The 27,845-nt window shown below is 34.4% G+C and overlaps 1 protein-coding gene across 1 annotated transcript; it reads left to right on the top strand.

Annotated features, from left to right (window-relative positions):
* Window positions 1-2,393: 2,393 nt before the first annotated feature.
* Window positions 2,394-27,845, top strand: LOC127837203 (ras-related protein Rab-14). Its single transcript, XM_052364127.1, has 9 exons — window positions 2,394-2,490; window positions 8,205-8,339; window positions 9,837-9,882; window positions 11,533-11,664; window positions 12,019-12,085; window positions 16,153-16,240; window positions 17,157-17,187; window positions 17,482-17,550; window positions 20,642-27,845. The coding sequence occupies exons 2-9, from the start codon at window positions 8,234-8,236 to the stop codon at window positions 20,745-20,747; spliced, it is 645 nt and encodes a 214-aa protein (XP_052220087.1). The 5' UTR covers window positions 2,394-2,490; window positions 8,205-8,233; the 3' UTR covers window positions 20,748-27,845.

Below are 27,845 nucleotides of genomic sequence, written 5' to 3'. Positions count from 1 at the left end.
TCTTTATATGAATGTTTACCAACTATGAATCTTAATGAGGAACTTACCAGATATTTATAACCACTAAATTTTAGCTCACACCATACACACATTTATGCGCAGTGTAAATTGTCGCCAAGTTACATGTACGCGTTAAAGGGGCCTTTTCAAGTTTTGGTAAATGGACAAAATAAAAAACAATGTTTCAGATTTGCAATTTTTTGTTTTCGTTATGATATTTTTTAGAAAACAGTAATACTCAACATTTACCATGCTCTAAAATAGCCATTATATGCATCTTTTTACGATTTAAAAACCTGAAAGTTATAAAGCGTTGCAAAGCAAAACGATTGTTTAATTTGGAGAGTTCTGTTGTTGTCGTTATATTTTGTGAAACTACGAGGATTGCTTATATAAAGTATAAAATACATCTCTCATAGTATGAGCACGGATGGCCGAATGGTATAAGTGGCAGACTTTTTTTATCTAGAACTCCAGGGTCAGTGGTTCGATCCCTGTTAAGGGTTACTTTTTTTCTTTTATTCTTGATTTTTTTATTTCAGCTTTTTAGATCAATTTTTACATTTATCAATAGAAAGCAAACTTCAATACGTGCCAAAATTTTGTAAAATAAGGCCCCTTTAAATACCAAATTGAGCGTTCGGTACACCTTGCACGTGTCTGTCATTGAAATAAACCCGGCAAAACGGGATACACGTTTGAACACGTAAAGTGAGTCTTTCGAAAACGTTACAAGTGGCTCTATGAAATTACACACCTTTATGCAAGTTCTATGCAGTCAATATACCTGTATTCTTTGAAACGATACCATTGTCTCTATTTTAGCATCTGACAGCCATTTAATAGCAATCTCGGATTTAGACAAAGATATTTAAAATAGCTAAAACATATTTAACACCTTAGCAAGACAACACCTTTGTTATTTATAAACTCTTAAAGTAACTTTCGCAAAAAATAAATAATGTATTCTGGCAATATTCATTTATGAACGCAATCTTGGAGGTCACCGTGAAATATGTAAACGACAAATGCTAAGAGAGGACATATTACCGAATACAATAAATAATTTAAACTATAAATAATGAGAAGACCATTCTAATCGATTGCAGTAACACTGGTTTTTCTTGCCTCATCGTGCGTGATTATGAACTATATGTACTGGGGGGGGGGGGGGGCGTGGGCGTGTAAATGAGCAATATGGGAATGTACCCGGCCCAGTGAGATCATATAGACCATCACTAGCTTGAAAAGTTTGATCGACGTTAATTCAATACGATAATGGATACGTTCAATATGCAGGTGATTTGGGTGTGCCTTCATGTCTAGATGGCATTTTAACGAACTTTTTGGACAGTTGTTAATCTTCTTGGTTGTGACTTCGACACAGATGTCCCAAGACGGTTCTGAGTTGTAGATCATGAAGGCAATTAAGACGGATATCTACGTCAGATGCGGATCACTTCGCATTTACTGAATGGCATCATAAATTTGCTTTCCCACGAAATATTATTTTCCATATCCTGTTTGAGATAAGTGGATTCCCGGTAAAGCAGGCATAAAGGTGGCTATGTAGGTCTTTCATATACTACCTCTGATACTATAGTCATTTTTTTGAACGACATCAAACGCCTTGGTGATATCGAGTCGGATCGCACCGACTTGCTTTCTATTGCCTAGTTCTGATAACTGGTCTAAATGTTTGAGAAGGAGCTTGCATTCCTGTTGATCGGAAATAATTTTGTGGCGGTCGAACGGTTTTATTATATTCATATGCAGGTTGTGTTCTAGAACTGTGATGAACACTTAGGCGTTCGTGTTCAGACGGAGTGTTACCTTGTTGCAGGAATGCGTTGAAGAGAAGACTTACTACTGGAGTTATGTCTTCAGATTATAATGGAGCTTCTTAACGCGATTCGCTCACAAAGTGCATTGTGAATCTCTTGATATCTTTACCCATCCCTGGTTGAAACATCAGTTGTTGCTTTAAATTGCATTTTGTGGTGTTGTTTGTTTTTTCACGGCTGTCAGTTAACTTAAACTTTTCCTGGGTAAGCTAATTTACCCGTACTTTGTCAACAGTTCTGTTACTATCAACTGACAACTGCGGTATTTTGTAATTTCTCATAATTGAATAAAAAAATCGCTACTATTATCTTTAACTTATTTATATTTGTAGTAAAAACACAAAAAGACAATGTAATAAGTATTCAACCCATACACAAAGAACAGACCATTTAAATCTATCGGTGGGCCTGTGTAATACCGTCTCATGGCGAAAAGGATGAAGTATGCTCGGAACCAGTCTGCGCAGACTAGCTCAACCTTTGTTACTAGTGTGTTACCAAATTGCTATTAATACAAATTTTAATATTTTAAAAAATGGATTCTCTCCCTTTGCAGCGCCCTACGATGACGTCATTATTTTCTCTATTGACAGCCATATTGACAAATAAGACGAACTACGATTTTAGATTGTCATCTTTTAAAAAGGTTTGCTAATTGTTTATTTTGTTTGTTTTGCTTTGAAATTTAATAAGACCCGTTGAATGTGTTGTCATCCAATGTTTTGACTTCTTATTCGCGATGTGAAATTTTTTAAAAGGACAGGAAAGTCAGTTGTACACGGAAGCTTCGGATGTTGATACAGTTCAGTTAGTCATGTGACTTCAAGACAATCTTGCACTCTCGGCATCGGAAACAGAAGATAATGTTCTGCTCGACTTACCCTAAAACCGGTTTAAACCTTCTATTCTTTAGATTAATTAAATGCTTTGCATTGATCATTCAAATGTGTTCATTTGATCCCAGTTTTAACATATTTAATCATTGTATCTTTTAAGTTTGTGTTCGGTTTAGCATTAACAACTTTGTCCATTTGCTAACATTAAGTGTCTTTCATGGGTAAAATGGGTGCCATCAAATTGCTGCAGATGTATTGGAAGAAATTTCCTTTATTTCTTCCAGCTCCGAACTGAATATGATTGCTGCTTATAATATAAAGGTTTATAAACTCCGATAAAACATGTAAAAGTTTCTTATCACAAATTCTTTGTTTTTTTTTCTATTGGTTAAGGGCCATTCAAATAAGGCAGTCATGATTTCAAGGCCTGTGCTTGCTTATGTTTCTGTCAGGCTGTACTTAATTTGTATCAGAAGTACACATATGAAGTGTATCATTTCTTCATAAAATTCTCTTATAAATGCAGGTCATAAAATGTGTTACTGTCAGTTTTGTATTTTGGTTTTACATTACCATTCTTTTTATATGGTTGTTAATACAAAGTGACATTTGTGTATTGTGAATCAAAGCATGCCAGATGTTCTGATTGGTCATTAATAGCAATTAATTTATTAGAAAGGTAAATTGAGCATTTTGTGGCTTAGGCCTCTGACTGTACATTTTCATGATTTTTGGCGCAACTACACATTTTTTTTATCATTTTAAATATCTACAGGTTGTTGGATGTTTTGGTTTTGCAGGTAAAAACTTTCACAACGTAAGTGATAAGCTTTTAACAGCAGTATTGTCAATGCATTGAAGTCATTATTATTGTTTATTTCATAAACTATGCGTGCAAGGGGCATTGTTTCGAAGGTATATGTATAAGCGCAACAGTGTAAGTGCCACTGTGTGCCAAGTCAGACAATTCAAGCTGCACTGCAGGGCCCTCGATCAATAAAATCTGCTGCCGAATTTCGGCCGAGTCCCCCACCTGAAAAGTATACTTTTTTCTGCCCTTTTGGGGGGAAAAATTCCTCCTGATTTAAAAAAAAAGAAAAAACAAAGATCTGTCTCATGATTATTATATCTCAATTCTATTACAAATTAATCTTGTCAAACATACTTAATTATGAAAAAAGAAATGAATTTAGTGCAAACTATGATGTACAAATGTAATAATGAAAGAGTAAGTAAAAAAATCCCCCAAAAAATGAAACGCTGCAAAAATTCACCCTTATGAGGGTAGCCACCCGCTTCCCCTAAAATGGATTGAGGGCCCTGGACTGTAGCCCTTAAACGGCTCAGGAAAATCCCTGGTTAAATATTATATCCAGATAAATTTCACTAACTATAACATTCACGGGCACCTTTGATAATTATAGCTCAGCTTGCTGGCTAAATTGGTAGCAGGGCTCAAGCTAGACTCCCATTTTTGGGAGAAGTCACTTCTCCCTAAGCTCTGGAGAGGGAGAAGTGGGGCAGTTTAAGGGAGAAGTGGATCTTTTGCGATTACCGATGGACCATTGTGAAACATGACCTGTTAATGTGTATGAACTAAAGTAATAAAATAATTCCTTTTAATAAATGTATTACTGACAAAAATATAAGCATAAAAACATAAGAAAATAATGTTGAAAAATCAGTTTTGTAAGCACTAATTTATCAGTTCATACATGTGACACAAGAGCAAAGCATAAAACTCAATATATACATGTATGTTTGAATTTGAGCACTTCAGCTCAGTACAAAAAGCACTTTTTACTTATAGTACAGCTTGCGGACTTTCAAGGACTTTTCAAGATTTATTTCGGGTAAAAATTACAGACAATAGGAAAATCAGCGTCAGTAAAATTGCGACCCCATCAAATTTATTTCCGAGTCTGTGACGCATTAATATTGTTACATGTTAATTATATTAAACAAACCCGATATTAAAGTAGATAAAATAGTATAAATAATCTAATAAAACACTGCTGTTATTTACGATATATGCGTTTAGGAATTTTGTAAACACGTGCGTCCGCCATAATAATTTCGGCACATCGGAACTCAACTTGCGTAAAACACTTGCTCAATTAACTGTTAAACTCCACCTCCGTTCCAGGGGTGGCGAAATCTCAAAAAACTATACTTGTCCACGGACAACCATTTAGGAAATTTAACTTGTCCGTTGCTGAACTACACTTGTCCGTTAATGTTTATATAAATAATAAACGCATTTATTGATTAATGTAAAACAATGTGGAATAAACCAAAATGAGTATGATTTGCTAGTTTTGTTTATAGTTGTATTTCAAAAGTACATTAATTATAGCAGTATATTATAAACAATATAAAGACTTTCTAATATTTTTAATCTTGCAAAGGTAGTGTTATTAAAACATGTGTTGAACATTAGTACATTGTAATCTGAAATAATTAAACTAGTTTAATATGTCGACCTCATCAGACTGAAGCTTTGCGCCGCTACTGGTAGCAATTTGATTATCATCAACTGGTAACCATTGAATATCTGTGAGCCAAGTTTCTTGAAGAGTTCTGGTGCGTTTAATAGATCATATTTTTTATCATAATCTTTCTTAGTTTTTTGGGAGGTAGACTGCTCAAAGCTTCGGGTTTCTGCTCCGTTGTTGAAGATTTAAAAAAAAAAGTTCCATCTTTACCATTAAAGTCGTCTTAAATAACAAGGTAGACCGTGTTTTGATTATATTACTTTGATACTTTTTATTTCCATCTGATTGTAAAAAAAAAAGAAACCAGTATGTACACTATCTAACAGTCGAACCGAATGTTTAAAATGCGGCATGCTCCTGGTCTCTCATAGAATAAAGGAGATCACTGCGCAGGAGAGTGCCCGTATTTTAGCTTGATTGCTCCGCAAATAGCACTGAAAATGTAATTGCATGTCAACATCCGGTTTTGTAAAACTTAATTTAAATTACGGCTTTAATACAATGTATTTTTTTCATTTGTATACCTGGACCCGACTTTTAAAAAACTTGTTGTCCACGGACAACTTAATTGAAAAAAATCAGTTGCCCAGACAAGCAAATGTACAACTCGGGCAACTCGGACATTTGATTTCGCCACCCCTGCGTTCTCTGCAAAAGATTCGAAGGTGGAGCTATGCACGTGCTATTATTTAATTGGACGATTATCAATGAGGAACAAACACACGATTAGTTCGGCATGTTGATTGCTAGACAAAGGAAGCCACTTTTGTCGGCGAGAAATTTGTCGCATTATTGCTTCAGACAGGAAGCGGCTATCCTTTGATGACATCAAACTGTCAATTCACACGGAGTGCAAATTTTCTGAAGACTTTAACCGACTCTTTGTTTACAATTCAATTAAAAAACAAACACTTGCTAACATTAAACATTGGATAAAGTCAACGAGTTTGCATGACAATAACAACTTTAACAAACATTACCGCAACGACGCGGGAATTGATCTACCTAGATTTTTTTTCGACACATTAAAATCACTCTTTCATAGCCGCGTCATGCGAAAATGGGTTTTATGCGTTTAGGCCAGTATTTTAAAGTTTTATATTCGATATGTGTTCGTGTGTCGTACGAACGAATCTGCACTAAAACTAAATTTACGATTGTGATAGACACCTATAAACATAGCATTTACTGTTATATGCGCATAATATCACTCCAAGCGTTTCGGCATTGTATTTTAAAGTATTATATTCGATATTTAACATTACTGCCCCAGCCCTCTAAGCCGAGAGGAACTGTTTTTTATAAGGATCGGAGTTAGTGTTCGTGTGTCGTATGAACGAATCTGCACTAAAACTAAATTTACATCGTACATGATCAGTTGTCTTACGAAAGTACGCTTGATATTAAATGCATTATTTTTCTCTTTCCGGGATATTGTTTTAGTATGTTGATGCTGCATTAACAAATATAAGTGTATATCAGTGATAACACCAAAAATAAACACCGGTTGCGATAGACACATATAAACATAGCATATACTGTTATATGCGCATAATATCACTTAAAGTGTTTCGGCCAGCGTATCTTAAAGTATTATTTTCGATATATGCGCATAATATCACTTTAAGCGAAACAAAACGGTATAGTAAAATATACTCGCATGCAGCATGTCGTCCATGATTTGTGGTTTTTGCAGGAATCTCATGACCCTTAGCATACTGATTGTCAAATTTTGCATCTCGACACAACTTACAGTGCCAAAGTCCCTCACTATCTTTAACATACCAGTCAAAAGATGCCTGATTTAGTGATAAAGAAAAACTCCTTTTAGGTGTGTCACACAAATTAGATTCAGAGTCAATCTCAAACAATTTACGTTTCATCGAACTTGGTTTGGGTGAATCGCCATGTAACCAACTCGTTGGAGACATTTCAGATTTCAATTTTGTGTTAACATTCCGAGTTCTTGATTCAGAATGATCATGAAAAAAATAATGAGTATAAAGATTCGTCATAATTGAGGACATACGTTAATTGTTCGCACTTTTCATCGGCATCAACTCATCTTTTCCCGTCCTGGACCATTTTAAGCCATCTACTACTCGCGAAAAGCAAGTTTTCATGGTTTGAAAAACGGACAATACGGGCGAGGAGCATAAAATATACATACCTGTCTACCAAGAACAGATACCAATTAAGACATAGAAACCGACATTCTTTTAATCCACATTGTTTTGGGGACATTGAATGCGATAATTGTCATCAATTAACAAAGTGTCTCGCCCGGTGTCGGCATGTTTTCTATTATCCGAAATGGAGTTTGTAACCCACGCTCTGATTAGTCAGGAGAGAACCCTGCCAAATACCTGTATGACGAGCGCTGTGAATGGTTGCTTATCACTTTTCAATAGGTAATTTACTACGCCAGGGGGCGGAGTTTCGTCAATTCGGTCAGTTGATTGAAGTCGGCGTGTATTCGGTAATAAACAGAAGCAGCTTTGATAGCGCTGCGGATATGATAATTGCAAGATTTTAGGGCGAAGTGGTTATCGCCGGTGCTTTTTATCAGGGCGATTACAGGGAAGCCGCGGCGATATAATCGCCCGAGTCGCCCAGTTGCGTGAGCCCTGGGTAGAGAGCTGGACTACAAATCAGATGATTGCAGGTTCCATTTTCTTTCCGGTCTCTTAACTTGTTTGGTGATATGCCATGAAAGCATTTCTTCTCAGATTCAAGTAGGGCAGTTGTCAGTCAGTTTATGTATGATCATAAGATTGTGTCTTGTTATTGGTAAACCACCCAATACAACTTTATCCAAGAAAGTTTTAGTGGGTTGACTTTCAGCTGTGATATATGAAATATTGCTGAAAACTGCAATAACTCCAAATAAACAAAAGTATTACTTAATCCTCGTGAATCAGATTTCCTACATCATGATCGGTAATGGAACTGTATTTTAAAGGTCAAAATAGTTTTATGAAGCACATAGGTCTGGAATAAAATTGAATTTACTTTTCTTTCTTTTTCAGAATCCTGAACACCCCAGAGGCAGCTCAAAATGGCTGCAGGACCGTATAATTACTCATATATATTTAAATATATAATCATCGGTGATATGGGAGTAGGCAAGTCTTGCTTGCTTCACCAGTTTACAGAGAAAAAATGTAAGTTCACTTACAGTTATATTGTTAGTATTTAAAACGATCAACATATCATCAGTTGTTTGCATACACCTACATGTATGAAGCTTATTAAGGGGGTCCCTATATTCAACAACTTATTCTTAGTTTTGAAGTCAATAACCAAACTATAATATCGTGACAAAAAAGGAGGGACTTGGTTTTGAAATTACTGTTTTAATGTACTTTGACTGTATACCTCCATCAAAACTTTTGTCAGAACATTTCTATAGATGGCACACACTCACATCAGTGTATCTGTGCATGCGCTTTACACAGTTAACAATCAACTTACTGGGGCACATTAATTTTACAGTGCATACTTATATCGACTAGCATATGTGTATTCAATAGACATGTAAAGCAGAAATGTAAAACATCCTAAAGAGAGATTCTACTTTATGACTGTAATTTTTAAATGATATTCGCTTTTTTTCCAAACGTAATTTCCCCAATATTTAAATTTTAATGCCGCTTACTAAAAAGCACCCGAAATCACTTGGGATTGATATGTTTGACGTGACGACGGTACGTTCTTCGTGTCAAACTGATAACGCGGTCTGTATCAGTGTTGATTGTGCAATGCAATATACACGCTCTAAGAAAGTTTGTTGTTTGTCAATGGGATGCCAATTAACGGTTTTAATTGACTGGCAAATAATAATTAAGTTGATGTGATCACAGTATGTACAGCCATTAAAATGTGTGAATTACTCAAATGCGCAAAGGGCCCGAACTGTTGTTTGTCAATTAGGTGCCAATAAAAGGCTTCACTTGACTTGCGAATAATAATTTAGCTTCTGTAATCACAGTTTGAATAGGCATTAAAATATTGTGAATTACTAAAAGTAACAAATGATATAAATTAAAACATCATCAAGGGATCATAATTCAAATCTGAAAATACCACAAGCCCCTTCTGAAGTATGGAAATACTTTACACGGTCTGTGGATTAGATGTCCGCAACGTGTAATGTGTGTAAAGTTAGTTTTACATATGCACGGTCTACTACAAATCTGTGGAAGCATGTTACCACCGAAAGGACTTTGCATGACTTATTGATATGTTTCTATTTATAAACGTACATGGTATGGTTATTTTAAAAATTCAAATAAAAATTAAATTCTATGACATGATGTTTTTTTATATTTGTTCTGGAATTGTTGGTGTACTTTGCATGCTTTATTGATATGCTTCTTTATATAAACGTACATGCTATTGGGACTTTAAAAAAGCACTGATAACATATGTGTGCACACAAATTGTGTTCTTTCATTGCGTTCAAAAATTGATTGGAGAATACATAACCCAGTCACTGCAAACTAAAATATCAATACAATACTACCACAACATGATTATTATTTGCAACCCTTTATTTCATTATGTTAGTGATGCACTGAGCTGTTTTTGTTCTGCTCTGACTTGAGCAATCTCATGGATATTTTACAGATGGTCTTTGGATATTTATGTTCTCTTTTCAGTCATGGCAGACTGTCCTCATACTATAGGAGTTGAATTTGGAACGAGGTAAACTATCTCTCCCTAAATTTACCAAAAAAGCAACCTTTTCTTGGTTGTGTATTATTTTATTGAAATGTTTGTCTGTTGATGTCTGAATAGAGATATGTTTCATTAATGAATATGTTCAAAGATAATGCCTGTTAGTGTAGTGATGTTACACATAATATTATGTTTCAGATCATTGAGGTGTCACAGTAAAAAGACTACACTTTATGACGTATTTTTATGCCCCGAAGAAGGGCATATAGTGAACTTTCCGTCTTTTGTGTTTAGGTTTCGAAAAATGCTCATAACTACTATATCGCTTCGGATGTAACCTTCAGATTTATTATGCATGTGTATATGGACAAGTCCTTTCCATACGCACACAAATTTGTCATATGTCTTCTGATGGAGACAGCTCTTGTTATTTTAAAGGATTATTAAGTAACATGTATCCAGTCCTTCAATTGTTTGACACATGGTGATATATCTCTGAGACAACAGTGTTGAAATTTATGATTATGCACCCAGGTTTTTTTTATCTGATTTTGGGGAAAGGGCCTGGCCTTTTTTTAGGGGAAAAAAATTGCGCGAAATGCAAGATTTGGGGGGAAAAATCACGCGAAACGCCGGATTTTGGGGAAAATAAGGAAAGTCTTAAATAATCTATCTAACATATTTTACTGTTTTTAAAACATATTCAAGGCAACAGATAATTTAATTATGCAATATGTTATATTTTCTACACTGGATCAGGTTAACTTATGTATTTAAAGTTAAAAAAAAAATATTTTTTTTTAGGGGAAAAAAATGAAGTCTGAGGGAAAATTTACCTGCTGAGTGGGAAAAAAATTTGAGGGGAAAGGGCCGTTTTTCGGCGGGTCCCAAAGAAGGAAAAAAAGCCCTGTGCACTTTTCTTTCTAATGAAATTTATAATTAAAAACATATTGCAGTTAAAACTTTTCAATTGTGAGCGTTAAATGTGAGTATTGTATTTATCTTAGCATTGTAAGAAAAATTAAACTGCATTTTATTAGTTCGGCTGTTTTCGGAGGTATTGTCATAGCCAGCTCGTCCTGTTCGCCGTCCGCATCAAGGTTTGTTAAGAATTTTAACATTGGCTCTAAGATCAAAGTCCTTCCACCTACAACTTTGAAACTTCATATGTAGATGCACCTTGATGAGTTCTACACGCCGCACCCATTTTTTGGGTCTCTAGGTTAAAGGTCAAGGTCACTGTGACCTCTAAAAAAATCAAAATAATAACAATCTGACAAGCTTTCGCAGCCAAGCGTGGCACCCTTTTTGCGGTTCTCTTGTTATACCCCCAAATTCTGCTGCATTTCCAAAAATTTAAAATAAGGGCATACATTCATCCTCAAATAAAAAAATGTGGTGGGAACACAGTCAGACAGTCACACTTGATTTTATGTTACAGGATAATTTAAGTATAATGACATGTCAATAATGTGATACATTATTGTAGAATAGATGATAATTCAGATGTTGCGACAGATCTTTAATGATCTTACATGTGATTGTGTGTAACAGGATAATAGAGGTATTAGGGCAGATAAGTGATGTGACATGTGATTGCATGTTTCAGGATAATTGAGGTGTATGGAAAATGCAAACTATATATAGAACGTTGTTACACATGATATTATGTTTCAGGATTATAGAGGTGTCAGGACAGAAGATCAAGCTCCAGATTTGGGACACGGCCGGTCAGGAGCGGTTCAGGGCGGTCACACGCAGCTACTACCGGGGCGCCGCTGGCGCTCTCATGGTGTATGACATTACAAGGTAGGGCATCTATACATACATAAGCACATGAAAAATTATATTAGCAAAATATTTAACCCTTTTCAGATGAGATACAAAGTAAAAATGACTATATGCAACTAACCTTAAACCAGAACTAGCTGCCTGTGAAGGTTTTATGCTGTTTGCTGCTCAGCAGTATCATAGTGTTGAAAATTAAGGCTTTAAATCTTGAATCTATAAAGAAAAGCGTTAAAATTAGATTTTTGAAGGGACTACAAACACATCAGAGTGCATATCTGAGTGGTAAAGTTATAATATAACAACGATTGATGTGAGCATGTATAATGAAATGTGTGATGCAAGCCTTGTGATTAATATTGTTTTGTCTTGCAGGAGAAGCACATATAATCATTTAAGCAGCTGGCTTACTGATGCCCGGAATCTAACAAATCCTAACACAGTAAGTGCCTTCTAAAATTTGTTTCCAGTTTTTTGTTTGTCAAACTTTTTGGCCAAAATTCGTCTGGTATTAATCTCAAAAAGTACAGTACAGCTCACGCAAAACAAACATATTCCGCGATCCGCGGAGTCAGACGCTAGCTTGTGTTCGCGGAGTCGACTCGGAATCGACTATCTGGTCGCCGAGTGGCCGCGTCTGTCCGCCGAGGCACTCCGCATCTCGTCTCCGCGACTCGCCTCGGCATGATGCCGAGTACTTTGTTGATGATGTCGAGTCATTCGGCGGACAATCGTATTCATTATAATTTACAATGTACATGTACCTCGGATAGAAATGGACTCCGAGTTTCGCATCATAAAATTTATTACATGGAGCGTTACTACGTTGCGAAACAATTCACTACATAATATATTGACAATAAGGTTTTGCATCATCTGTCCAAATTTTCTCTATTAACTGTTTCTTAACCCTTTCCCTGATAAATTCGATAATCCCGAGCCTATCTTTTACCACATACATTGAATTTTCCCGTCTCTATCCATTACCCGCTAGTCTCGTGTATTCCACTTTCAAATGCAAATTCTGATTAATACTGACGAGAAAAGTGCTCAAGAAAACTCATTAACACAGACATCCAACATTTTTCTAAAATATCAAATGAATTTCGGCATATGTTTCTAATAAAGATTTGATGAAATAGGTGTCCAATCGGGACAAGGGTAACACAAATAAATACATGTATATGCCCATGATATTTTCATGTCCAGTGTTTATCTTAAACAAAAAGCGCGCGAAAATAGGCGTGGGTGAATTTATTGATACACAAAACTACGTAGCGCAGACAACATTGTAAAACTTCGTAGTGAATTTCCATTTGAGTACCGGGGTATCTCGCAAATGATTTTGACATTTTCCTGAATAAAATTAAAGTCAAAAACGCTGTATCATTTTCATATTTAAGTTCGTTCAATATTGCAACAATTACTTATTGTATCTGATTGCACACAAAGTGCAGTGTAAAGTTAATATTCTTTTACAACAACCAATAAACAGCGTCATTTATATTTAGATTTTATGCAACATGTATAAGTCATTTTCTGAAAATTTGGAGAAAGGAAAAGCGATTTTTCGAAAATAAACCAACGTTTTTTTTTCATTTAATTTGTCATAATTATTTATATTTTGTTTTGTCTGTGTATGTTTGATTGGTTCTCATTTGTTTTAAGCAAATCTTATGGAAAAAATATCGTAATGGTAAATGCCCCGTTTCCGAGATTATATACGAGAATTACTTCGATATGTTTACTGATAAATTATGGTTTTGACAGACGACACGTGCTTATCTAAAGTGTGTGTTTTTGTAATACACGGGATATTGGATTATCGGTGCTTGATTGAGCAATAAAACAAAGACGCAGTCGGCGGTATTCAGAAGGCCTTTTGTACTGACCAACATAATAATTAATAGTGCACGTGCTTATCTAACATTAAGGGATAAAACACACGGGGGACTAGACACTTTGTGCTTGTTTGGGCCATAACCGGTGGTTATTTTCAGTAGCACACGTGTCCAGAAACTAACGAGTTCGGGTAATAAAGCACTGAGATTATGATCTGAAAACTGCATGGAGTCTGAAATGAAACAAAATGCCGACAAATCAAATGATTAACCGCCTAATGTTTCAGTATAAAAAAAATGCCGACAAATCAAAAGATTAACCGCCTAATGTTTCAGTATAAAATTCGATATTTTAAGGCGGGGTTCTCACTGCATTTCCTTTTGCATTCGCAAACGCTTGTATTACTTGTTATATCCTCGTATTATTTGCACAGATTTATTAAAATAACCATGAAAATGCTCACGCTTTTCAGGCAGATAACGTGATATTACACAAGTCATCTTTATTTTTGCGCAATTTCTATGAGAACAGCAGATTTTCAAGTGTATTTAATTGTCACAATAATGATACTGTTTTGCGTCGCAATATTATTTTGGTAGTTTTATTTATGCCGAGTTTAATGTTTCTATATATTGCCCGATAATTTCGTTTATTAAATTTATATAAAGATGCAACATGTACTTGGCCATTTCTGAAAATCGGGACGAAGTGAAAGTAATCATTTTTAAATATAAACGAATATAAGTTTTTATTAAAATTGTCAACATTATTTATATTTGTTTTCTATGTGTATAGTTGTTTGGTTCTCATATGTATTTTCGCAAATCTTATGATACTCAATATGTTATTTTCGATGTTTAAAGCAAATCTTGTTTCTGAGATCACGTTCGGGATTAAACTGTGTAAGGTTCATTGATATGGTTATAATGGCCTACAAAATCATTATGTATAAAGTTCCGTATGCAGAGAAGCTGACCAAAGGTTTACACAATCACGCAGAAGTAAATATATCAACGTATTATTTGTATCTGTTTCTAATAATCGTTTATGTAAAAAATATTTAACATGTGTTATAGTATATAATAAATATTTGTATTTTTTTGGCGAACCGCAGCGTGTAAATACGCGGCGTGATGCCGCGGATCGATGCCGAGGCAGGAACAGACGCGGCGTAACTCCGCGAATTATCGCGGAGTGCCTCGGCATGATGCCGAGGGAATACTTGTTCTGGATGCGGAGTAATTTCGAAAACAAAAGAGTGTGTCCGCGGCGTAGCCGCTGATTTTGTTGGTTTTGCGTGAGCTGTACTGTAGATAATGTTCCCAAAATGACTGCCTATAATTCTCTTTTGACGGTTTACAAAAAAGTAATAATAAACAAAATATTTTTATATCCTTATTCAGATCTATGAGTTGAACCTTAGCAAAGACATGTCACAAAAATTTGTTATTTAAAATTTACAGTATTGTTTTCAGCAAAAAAACAGCTCAATTTCCCAATTTTGGTCAAAATGACAACATTTTTCATAATTCAAAGAGGCCTGTTCTCATTCACAAAATGATGAAAAATCACTGCGCACTCACTATATTTACTGCGCATTATGTAAACTTTTGCTTGGTTAATATGTAAAAAATACAATTCAAACCTATGTTTTAAATATTATATGCTTGATGCTTGTCTAACACACATGTCATTAAGCAGCAAAAAGTACATGTTGTTAGTTTCTGGAGCAGCTGGTAATAATTGTACTTTCTGCTTTCCATTTTCAAGCATATGATATGAGTTAAATAGAGGAATTTGATTATTTATACCACTTTTATAATAATAACATAACACATATAGTACCTTTTTTCTACAAACATTTCATTTAAAGAATTGCATGTTTTTTGCAATGAGTGCTTTAGCCAAATGTAACATTACTTAGATCAAGGTAGATTGTGTTATTAAAAAGAGCGGCTTGACTGTACTTAAATTAGGCGGTGTTAGTAAGAGGATGTATGGTTTTATAAATAAACAGGAGATGTGTTTGTCAGAAACCCTATGCCCCCCTATTGCGCTGCTTTAAAGCCATAAATTTGACCTTTGACCTTGAAGGATGACCTTGACCTTTCACCACTCAAAATGTGCAGCTCCATGAGATACACATGCATGCCAAATATCAAGTTGCTATCTTCAATATTGCAAAAGTTATTGCAAAACTTTTACCAAGGTTAAAGTTTTTAGACACACACATACAATGATTGACACAATGACAGACAGACAGACAGGCCAAAAACAATATACCCCCGATCTTTCGATCCAGGGGCATAAAAGTATTCCTATGCGTCCAAGCTATGCGATGCCTGATATAAACATGTACAGGCTGGCTAAACAGCTTTATCTATGAGTCATGTTCTGGGAAAACTGGTCTTAATGCATTTGCATAAAGTGTCAACCCTGATTAGCCTTTGCAGTCTGCACTAAACAGGGACGACGCTTTAATGAAATTGTTCTCTTCGACACAAAAATACAGTTTAGTTGAAAAGTGTCATCCCTGATAAGCCTGTGCAGAGTGAACAGGCTAATCTTGAACGACACTTTATGCATCAGAATTAAGCATTAAGCCCAGTTTCCCAAGAATACATGTTGTATGCTTGTTTCTGTGACTAGAACCTGTGTCTGTTTCAGGTAATATTTTTGATTGGGAACAAGTCAGACTTGGAGGCCCAGAGAGACGTGACGTATGAGGAGGCAAAACAGTTTGCTGATGAAAATGGTTTGTACTGTAGATTTGACCTGCACTCAGTAAAGACGGGGTTTAGAGCATGTGTTGTAGTGTTGTCCTAGAAAAGCCTGTGCAGTCCACACAGGCTCATGATGGACACCACTAACAGCTTTTTCGGAATGTTTCATTTAATAGAAGTCTTTTTGTATTGAAAATCAAGTTTAGGCGGAAAGTAGCGTTCCTGATTAGCCTGTGTGGACATCACAGGCTAATCTGGGATGACACTTAACGGACATTCAGTAAACAGCTTTTTTCCAGAAGGCCACTATGATTTTTTTTCTCCTTTTTACAATGAATTTGCTAATGAAGAACGTTCAATGAAAAGAATTTAAATTGAAAACAAATTGCTGTACAATAGTTTGAACAATAAGATTATGATTTTTAAAGGATTCTGTCTTTTTTTCCTCTCTTTGCAATTACTTTTATATTTATGAATGTTCAAAGAAATGAATTCAATATTTTATAATTAAGTATTTGTGGTTTACTTTAACAAAAGCATAATATATTAAACAGCAATTCTGAGTTTGTCTTTTGTTCAAGTTAAGATGTAAGAAAAGAAAAACGTAATGCTTTTCGTTGTAAATATAGGCTCTGAATAGACCATTTCAGTTTTAGAGATTACAAAATGAAACAGACCTACTAAACAAAATAAAGAAACAAGACGGGCTTTTTTTATCAAAGAAAAACTTGTGCGCAGACTTGATGTCTTTGTTTTAAATTACATGTAGATGTATTAATTACAGTTGCAAATTTAAATCTAAAATAATAAACTACTAGTATGCAATGAACTGTAATAGAAATAGGGAATTGCAAGTATGTTAAGTTGATGTTGCAATTTTTTTTCTATCCTTTATGAAAACCTACTTGATTTCATGATAAAGCATGTTTTCACCCATATCTGTTTCAGGTCTTATGTTTTTAGAATGCAGTGCAAAAACGTAAGTATATTTATACTAATATTGTAGGACTTGAGTAAGTATGAAGCGGTATATTGGTATTGAAGTTGCTTTCTTAAAAATTAGGCTGGGTTTTATTGAAGTGTTTTCAAGAAACATGACCATGCAATTGAATCAATATAAGGGTTTGATCAGTTTGATATATTATTATGTTTTGCCATTGGTTTTGACTTTGTTCTTTGAAGTCTCTGGGTTTGTTATGTATTTCCTATTAATATTTTAGCTAAGAGCAGCGCTGTAAGAAAACAGGTCTTGCATATATTGTTCTTCTTTCAGGGGTGATAATGTAGAAGATGCATTTTTAGACACTGCAAAGAAAATATACCAAAATATTCAGGATGGAAGGTTAGTGAACATTACTGTCTTAATAAGTTAACCAGCAATAGAATTTGTAGGTGCTGCAGAATCTGTTTCTTTTCCTTATATATATACTACTCAAAATTTGCTAGGGATCACTTTTAATAGTATGTGTAATTTAAAGTTCACCCCTAGCTAGATTCAGCCAATGCCATGCATCAATGATAAATCAATACATAAAAATAAAATCAAAAACACACATTCCAATATCAAAACCTGCCAAATAACAATTTAAATGAAATTGAATTAAATTGAAGATAATGTGAAAATAAAAAGTGATCCTTAGCAAAATTTGAGTAGTACCTCACTCTGGGAAATTAGGAATTTTTGTGTTTTGGTCCACTTTATTCCTACAGTATCAAAGCTATTGCTTTCATACTTGCAACACTTATTAACTATCATAAGGGGACTGTGCAGGCAAAGTTATGTAACTCTGACTGGCATTTGGACGGAATTATGGGCCCTTTATACTTAGAAAATTGAAAATTTTGTTAAGTTTTGTGTTTTGGTCCACTTTACCCCTAAACTATCATAGATATTGCTTTCATACTTGGAACACTCGCAAACTATCATAAGGGTACAGTAAAAGGACAAGTTACATAACTCTGGTTGTCATTTTTACGGAATTATGGCCCTTTTTGACTTAGTAACTTTGACTATATGGTTAAATTTTGTGTTTCGATCCACTTTACTTCTAAAGTATCAAGGCTATTGCTTTCAAACTTCAAATACTTTCATGCTATCATGAAGTTACTGTACCTGGCAAGTTGAATTTTACCTTGACCTTTGAATGACCTTGACTGTCAAGGTCAAATTATTAATTATTTATGATTAGATTTGATTGATACTTTGACAAAACTACTCTTACCTGACATACCACAATAAACTCCACCCAAACCATCCCCCGTGCCACCCCCTCCCCCCACGAATCTCCCCCCCCCTATTTTTTTTTTTGAATATCTCACAAATGACCACCACACCCTAACACTAAACTATACCCCCCCGAATCCCCCGAATCCCCCCCCCCCCCCCCCGAATCCCCCCCCCCCCCCTATTTTTTTTTTTTTTTAAAGATCATCTCACAAATGACCACCACACCCTCACACTATACTATACCCCCCCCCCCCCCCCATTTTTTTTAAATGGTTAAAAAACACAAATATTTATTTTTATTATTTCATGTTTGAAATACCGTCCAACCATCGCATCCAAGAATACCCCCCCCCCCCTCCCCCCCCTCCCCCCCCTAAAATTTTTTTTTTAACATCATCTGACAAATGACCACCACACCCTCACACTATACTATACCCTCCCCCCCCACAATTTTTTTTTTGAAACGGTTAAAAAACACAAATATTTATTTGTAATATTTTATGATTGAAATACCGTCCAACCATCGCACCCATGAATCCCCCCCCCCCCCCCCCCCCCCCCCCGAATTTTCGCATTTTTTTTCGCATTTTCGGAAGATAATGCAATAAATGTCCACGCCCCCACACCATACACACCCCTCTTCACTCCACCCCTCCCTCCTTTGTGGTGATGCGGACGGTCTGATTAATTATATTTCGCATAGTGTTCACTAGATATTGCAACTAGAAATCCTATAAAATACTACAATTTGAGAGGGCTTGAGGGGGGGCATTGCTCTTTATCTCCGTTGGGGGCCTGCGTTCCCAGACCCCCAGCCTAATTTTCTGAATTTTAAATGTGGGACAATTGACACCTCTTTACCCCTACAGGGTATATAGGAGTAACTTAAGCTTCATAAAATACTATAAGATTTGGGAGCAAACGATTTTCCACAAGTTTGAAGTTATTGAATCTAATAATACATGTATGTCAACTGCATATTGTGTAGATGTGCAAGACACTTTTCATGCCCAATTATCCACACATTTTTAAGTAATGTGCCCTTGTTCTTGTTCACTGTTGATTGATATCCAGTGTTTTCAGCAAAGTATAGGGGGGACATCTGTCAGTCTGTTGGTAGACACAAACTTTTCCGACCAAATGCTCATGAAATATTGTTTATCTTGGTGACTTGCATATATTGCCTCTTATGATATGATGGTCGTCTTGAGCAATTGTATTGTCCTATGTTAAGAATTTTAATCTTAATGCCCTTTTATCAATGTAAAGTTTATAAAACATTATTAATAAAACATATTAAGACCTCATCAGTGGTTGAGGTGTTTAAGGTTTTAATGTCGCTGCATTGGGAAGTTGAAAATTTTTTTACCTTTCAGAATTACATTTCACAAAATCAAACTGTAACTGTTGATGATATCAAAGCAGAAAAAGAATATTACACTTGTTTAGACTTTTAATAACGATGCAAGTTCTCATAACACCAAACAAGTGTAGTATTCTGTAAATGATAAATTGGTAACTTTTTTGGCATATTATCTTAAACTATTTGTATATGGAGTAAATAATGGTTTAGAGGTATAATGAATGAGAATGTCCTAAGTTTGGCCAAAGTTGTTTATACATAAAAATAGTTTGGCTAATAGTATGATTCAGAAACAGCAACTGCTAGTTGCTAATTAATATGTTTTCTTATATGAGATAGTTGAATACTAGATACCTCAGTGGCAGAAAAACAAGAGGTGTAATGGCCTTTTTCCATAGCTTTTTAGTGCAGTAGTATTAATGTTCAGAGTTTCCACTTATTTTTTGTTTTAATATGCAAAGACAGTCACAAACTTTAAGGCGTTTACAAAGTCTTGTGCAAATGCCAGGGCAAATTTTCACCAATCCACTAAAAATAGATCAAGAACAAAGAAAAATATGCCAAGCATTTGAATATACAGAGGCTTCCCCTGGTGATTATGTCATTAACAAAATGTTTTATATTAAGAACTTTGTAGATAAACGTGGTGAATGCCAAGTTTAACTAAAAATTGAAGGCATTCTTGAATATTCCAATTTAAATAATTTTCTTTATTCTTAGATTTTGATTATTTTTTCAGTTTGGATTTAATATTTATCAGGATATTTAATTATGGTAAAGTTGAAAGCAATATGTATTGGTTTGTAATAAATATTTGTACCATACCATTGATTGTTTCTTCAGTTTGGATTTAAATGCGGCCGAGTCGGGAGTGCAACACAAGCCCGCCCAGCCCCGAACGCCCCTGAACACAGACCAGCAACCCAGTAAGGAGGGCTGTCAATGTTAACAGTGCCCGCAGTGTGTAAAACATTCATCGTTGTCGTAACATATTGGCCACCCAGTGACAGGATAGACAGAACAATCATTCTCTGCCGTGACCAAGTTCCCTGCAAGTGATTTAATGTTAGCCGTGTGGTTTGGAAAGAAGTTTATTAAGAATTGAAAATGTTTAATTAAGCAGAGAATGCCAGGCTTATTTTGCTGTCATTCTATTCTATTACGTTGTTTTCTATACATGTACATTGATCATGATGTCCTTTCAATGCACAAATGTTTTCAGTGAATAATAATTCTTCATTAAACAATTGATCTATATCAATGTCGGCTATTAGCCATTTTTAGCTAATTGTACAAAGGTTAAATGAAATTGTTTTGTAGTGGTCTAAAATGTCGTGAATTGCTCGAGAAGAACATGAATAATCCTGCAGTCTTGTCTTTTGCTTGACAAAGACTTTTTTAGTGTATTAAAGTTGATTATAAGTCATTTTTATGAGTGCCTATTTTCATATAAACTTTCATAAACTCTGACGAAAAAATTAAAAGAATCTTTTAAGCTTTTCAATTCTTAAATTGGTTGTTAGTCATACATTTCTTTGTTTCTTTGTTTCATTAGGTTAATTTATATATACAAATCATTGTTTTCTCTCCCAAAATTTATTTTGGGGGGAGCATATAGTCGCCGCTTCGTCTGTCCGTGTGTGCTTCTGTCTCTGTCTGTCCGTCCATGCACACTTTTTGTCCGGGCTATTTCTCAGCAACTAATGACCGGAAATCAGCGGGTTCTGGTTGTATGATTTTTTACAGAGTTATGGCCCTTTGAAATTTTTGAAATTTTCCATTAATGTACATACAGTGCAATTCTTGTCCGGGCTATTTCTCAGCAACTAATGACCGTAATTCAATGAAACTTTATGGGAAGCTTCACTTCTTAGAGGAGATGTGCATATTATCAGCGGGTTCTGGTCGGATGATTTTTCACAGAGTTATGGCCCTTTGAAATTTTCTATAAAAAAATTATTGTTCCCCCAACTACTTTGCCCTCAAGACGTTTTCTTTTATCTGAATATATAGTGCAATATTGTGACAAAAAAAACCTTTGGGGAGCATCACCCGTCTCAGACGGTTTCTTGTTAAGAATGATGTACTTAGCATTTTAGCAGCAATCTGGATCATTAATATCTAATATCCATAATTTGCATTAGCGTTTGTTACATTTAAGTCCACTGCAAACCAATACCATTTTACATTATCTATATTATTCATAATTATACTACATAATTAATGTATGAATAAATGAAGTGTATTTTATGTTTCTAGTAATATTTATTATTTTGTATTCTATGTGTTTATTAACATCTTCAACAAGATTAGTGATGGAATGAAAACAAATTAAAAATCATGATTAACTCACTAATATATATTCTATATTTGTGTGTTTAAATTTAATCTAGACAGTTTTTCCTATTTAAATATTTCCATTGAAATGAAAAATTTCACTTTATACACATGTGTATGTGTATAATTTATATGTATTCAATTAAATAGTATTTATTGGATGATGCCACATCCTTTTCCTTAAAGTTGTCAGGCTGAATTTTCTCTGCAAAATGCTGGTTTCAAATTGAGCCATTTATTTTTTCATCTAACATCTTTGTAATGAAGGCTGTTTTGTCATGAGGGAGACTCTCATGTCAAAGAGATAATTATTTAAATGCATATAAACATTTGTCTTGGCATTGATCAAATATTGTTTACAGATATTTTTCTGTAAAATTTTGGTGTGGTTATTATGGCGGATTTTATTTTGTGACATGTTTTGAAGCCTTATAAAGGGATCGGGTTTATGGTTTTTTTCGCCTACAATATGTACAAGATTTATAACTTACAATATGTAGGAGACACTGTGCAATGACCAAAATTGTAAAAAAAAATCGCCACCTTTGGTAAGAGTATGTAAGAAAAGTTCATTTTGTGAAAAAATACACAATTGGAAATATTTATTTGTTATACAAGTTTGAAATTAACCAAAAAACATTGCTGTGCATATCGACGCTTATAAAACAAACAGAATATGGTGAAGTGTTAAATTCGAATAGACGCACATAAAGCATTCAGAATTTGGTAAAGTGTTATATTGTTCCCATTATGTTCTCAAAGGGACAGTGGTACAAGTGCTCAAAGGTGTCATAATGTTGTAAGTCCATTTAGGAGGATTTCAGCAAAAGTATAAATCCACTTATTAGTTTAGTAATGAACGATTGACAGATTTATGAGAGTAATACATGTGTATGTTGGTGACTATTGACTATGGCGTAAATGTTTTTGAATGCGTTCGTATATTTATTTGTTATTGTTAGAATAGATTATATATAATACTCCCGAAAGTTGTTGTTGTGTTTGGGATGTGAATCATTGCTTTTTGTGAATTAAATTAATACATAAATTAAACAGAAAAGCCTGGCATGCTGCCATGGTCATGCCTGAACTCAATTACTTCAGTCCCATAATCTTACTAAATGGAAAAAATCTGTATTGTTTTGACTATTTTGTTTTCTTTGATTAAAAAAAATGTTGGAACCAAACAATATTTTGCTTTATTTTTATAATGGAAACCAGGAGTCAGTGTTTGGCTGCAAGTATTTCTTCTAAAACACTCAAATACTAGGCTCAAATATCTCCAATACTTTTAATTTAATTTAGTTTTAATGGGATAAGCTTTATGGCATTTTTGTCATATTGCAATGTTATGAGCAAGCATTTCAATGAAGAAATATAACAATCTTTAACCCTTACAATGATTCGAATTTTTAAGGCCTTTGCAAACAGTTTGGATCCAGATGAGACGCCACAGAATGTGGCGTCTCATCAGGATCCAAACTGTTTGCTATTCTGATGATATTCTTTGAAAAAAATCGAAGAAAATGCTAATTTTAGAACTTCAGCAGAAGACATTTTAGCAGACGACAAATTTCCCAGCATGCAAAGGGTTAAAGGTAAAGAACATGGGAAATAAACAACATAAATACTATTTAGCGTAATAACAAATAGTTCTTTACAAATACTCAAAAACAGTAATATGAATCAATGAAATAAAATACTTACCTGGTAATAAAGCCAGTTTATTATAAATCATACCTAAAACTTTTTGTGAAATTGGGCCCAGATTCCACAACTTCTGTCATTCTTAAGTTTTGTTGGTCGTTATCTTTTTTTATATCCTTTACGGATGTAATATATTGGAGTCTTTCTGTTGGTTTGTTATTTGGTCGGGCAGTCCCCATTAAATGCATGTATGTGGAGAAAACTACCATGTAAATTCTCAAAGCAGTTGAATTAAAAAAAATTTGTTACACAATGAGATGTAGATGGGCAAGGCACTTTTCATTCCCAGTTATAAACATTTTTGTTTTTTGCCCTCGAACATTGCTGACAGTACATTTAAAAAAGCTTTGTACTGGAATATTTGCTTCTGAGGATCTAAGGATTACATTTGTCTTATTGCACACAACTAAAACAGTTGAACAATTCTTGTTTTTTAAAAATTGAAGTTTTTTTTTATTTCTTATTTCTGTATTGCACCGTACCTAGTTTTAGACATAGATCACTTACATATAGGTGTAAAGAACCATTCTCACATAGTATCACATATTCACAAACAATGAATACAACTTATGTTATTATAAATGTGTGCAAATGTGTATTGCTATGGTTGTGAGGCAAGCATGATTGCATTTTAAAATCATTCCATATCTGTGTTTTGGGAATAAGTTTTGAATGTCCTATCAGACAGTGGCTGTAAAAAAAAGAAGTCTTGTAAGAATTATGGATTGTTAATCATCTCTTATTGCTAAGTGCTACTTTTAAACTTATTGTACTAATTGGAAAACTGTTTAATGGGATATTTGATTGGTAAACTTTTTTCTTTAAATATGTTGTACACTTTATGTAACAACATGTTGTCATGTATATGTAAAAGCTGTGTTGTTTGTGCTAAATTCTTATTAAGATTTATCGTAAGAAATTGCTCGATGAAGGAATTTACCTTGGTCTTATTATAAATACACTGTGTAATGTCATTTGTCTTTGTTTTGAATGCTGTATGCTGTTCATGAAATGAACGTGCACTCAAATAAAAATTTGAAGATAATAAACATAAAATTTTTGTACAACATACTGATTTTATCAAATCTTTATAAATGTATGTAATATCTGATTGTGCTCATTAAGAATATGATTGTATAGACACAATCCATTCTTCCATCAAACATTTAGTGTCTTTCATATTACATTTGATAACAAAGTACAAAAAATAAAATTGTGTGTTTGCCTTCCATCAGTAATATTCATGTCTTCATGTGATTTTAATTTAGTACTTTTTTCCCGACAGGCCATGAGTGTTGAGTGCAACACAGATGTTATTGCTGTAAATGTATTTCTGCAGATACTACACACTTAAACACAAAAAACTTTTATTTGTTTGTTGGGTAAAATTGAAATCTGTTTTGAATACAAATGCAGAGGGGTCAATGTTCAGGATTATTCCTGAAATCAGGATTTTGGCACTCAAGGACCAATTTAGATATTGATATAAATCTGAGGATTTTTTTCTGGAATTTTAAGATTATTGTCACAAATGTCATCTTAAACACAAATTATTTTACTTTGACATATTGTTTACAAAGTTATAAACAATAGTTAACAAAGTTACATGAATTATTAACCCTGTTTTGCTCTGGCCCCCAAACGATAGGCTTATTTTCAGGATTTAAGATTTTGGCCAATTGACACCCCTGCAAATGCCATTCAAGAACTTTTTGCACTGGTTATGTGCACTGGTTATGCATATACCTTTTGGGTGAAATTTTTTATGCCCCCAGATCGAAAGACCGGGGGTATATTGTTTTTGGCCTGTCTGTCTGTCATTGTGTCAATCATTGTATATGTGTGTCACAAAACTTAAACCTTGGTTCAACTTTTATAACTTTTGCAATATTGAAGATAGCAACTTCATATTTGGCATGCATGTGTTTCTCACAGAGCTGTACATTTTGAGTGGTGAAAAGTCATGGTCAAGGTCATCTTTCAAGGTCAAAGGTCAAATATAATTGTATTTTTCGTTCATAAAACTTTAACCTTCGTTACAGTTTGGTGATATCTTTTTGAATATTGAAGATAGCAACTTGATATTTGGCATGCATGTGTATACATCTCATGGAGCTGCACATTTTGAGTGGCTAAAGGTCAAGGTCATCGATTAAGGTCAAAGGTAAAATTTATGGCTTCAGAGCGGCGAAATAGGGGGCATTGTGTTACTGACAAACACATCTCTTGTTTTTTTGCGCCAATCGGTATGTTAGACGGTTGAATAGATTATTGCTAATCCTAATAATAATGTTGATGCTGTTTATTGTAAATGTTTGTGGTCTTGTGATCTATGTTAGTGCTATTAGTGGCCATAGTAGCTATTGGCTTGGGTAATATTGAAAAATAAGACATGTTTTATGCTGTTTCCTTCTCATCAGTAACGAAAGGTTGGAAATGAAGCCTTTAAAATTTGAATCTAGTAAGAAAGGTCTTTAATCAACTGTAACTTTCTTAGGGACTTCAAATGCATCAAAATACTTATCTAAGTGGTAAAGGTTTAACTAAAAATTCCATAAAAGAGGAATGCGTTGTCCCTGATTAGCCTAGCCTGTCTGCTCATGTGATACATCATTATCTTCAAATTAAAATCATACAGCTGTCATACAGGATAACAGAGTGGTATTATTTTTGTTATTTAACATGCATTGTTATTTTGTACCCTTTAACTGGTGGCAGTGTATCATTATGTCCCCCACTATTGTAGTGGGGGACATATTGTTTTTGCCCTGTCTGTTGGTCTGTCTGTTTGCGCCAACTTTAACATTTTGCAATAACTTTTTCTATATTGAAGATAGCAACTTCATATTTGGCATGCATGTGTATCTCATGAAGCTGCACATTTTGAGTGGTGAAAGGTCAAGGTCAAGGTCATCCTTCAAGGTCAGAGGTCAAATATATGTGGCCAAAATCGCTCATTTTATGAATTCTTTTGCAATATTGAAGATAGCAACTTGATATTTGACATGCATGTGTATCTCATGGAGCTGCACATTATGAGTGGTAAAAGGTCAAGGTCATCCTTCAAGGTCAGAGGAACAATATATGTGGCCCAAATCACTTATTTTATAAATACTTTTGCAATATTGAAGATAGCAACTTGATATTTGGCATGCATGTGCATCTCATGGAGCTGCACATTTTGAGTGGTGAAAGGTCAAGGTCATCCTTCAAGGTCAGAGGTCAAATATATGTGGCCCAAATCGCTTATTTTATTAATTCTTTTGCAATATTGAAGATAGCAACTTGATATTTGGCATGCATGTGTATCTCATAGAGCTGCACATTTTGAGTGGTGAAAGGTTAAGGTCATCCTTCACAAGGTCAAGGTCATCCTACAAGGTCAAACGTCATATAGGGGGACATTGTGTTTCACAAACACATCTTGTTTTGTTTGTGTAAGGTGTTATGTATTTAGCTTTATTATAATTTCTTTTATATTCTGCAAATCAACCATTCCATAAAGTGCTACTGATTTATGTTCGGAAAAAAAAAAATCATTAACTTACATGTACTTGCATTTGTTTCTTGTATTCTCTTTATTTTGAATGAAAACAACTTACATTGTTAAAAAGACAATTTGACTCCAATACGACCCAACCTGATTTGTTTGGCAAAAGCTTTTCCGTAACTGCGGGTAAAAACACTTTGTTTTCAGGTACACGTTTGAGCAGTAATTTGTAGCCAGTATTCTTACTGATTCTAATATTTATTCACATAACCATTTTAAGAACAGCTTATTTTGACGAAAATATTAATATTTTTTCCTTATTTATCAACTCTTACGTGCGACTTCCATAGTTATAAGTGGTCATGTTAGTAGAGTTTGTCCATGCATGTTTTGTTGCAATATGATTTTAATTGTTATTAAATTATTTCTATCAACATTAAAATGAAAATGTATGTTGTATACATTGTGTGATGTCACTATTCTAAAATAATTATAAATAAACTGATAGACATA

The sequence above is a fragment of the Dreissena polymorpha genome, chromosome 7 (genome assembly GCF_020536995.1).
Source record: "Dreissena polymorpha isolate Duluth1 chromosome 7, UMN_Dpol_1.0, whole genome shotgun sequence".
Lineage (NCBI taxonomy): Eukaryota > Metazoa > Mollusca > Bivalvia > Myida > Dreissenidae > Dreissena > Dreissena polymorpha.
This window is presented reverse-complemented; position numbering and strand designations above follow the sequence as displayed.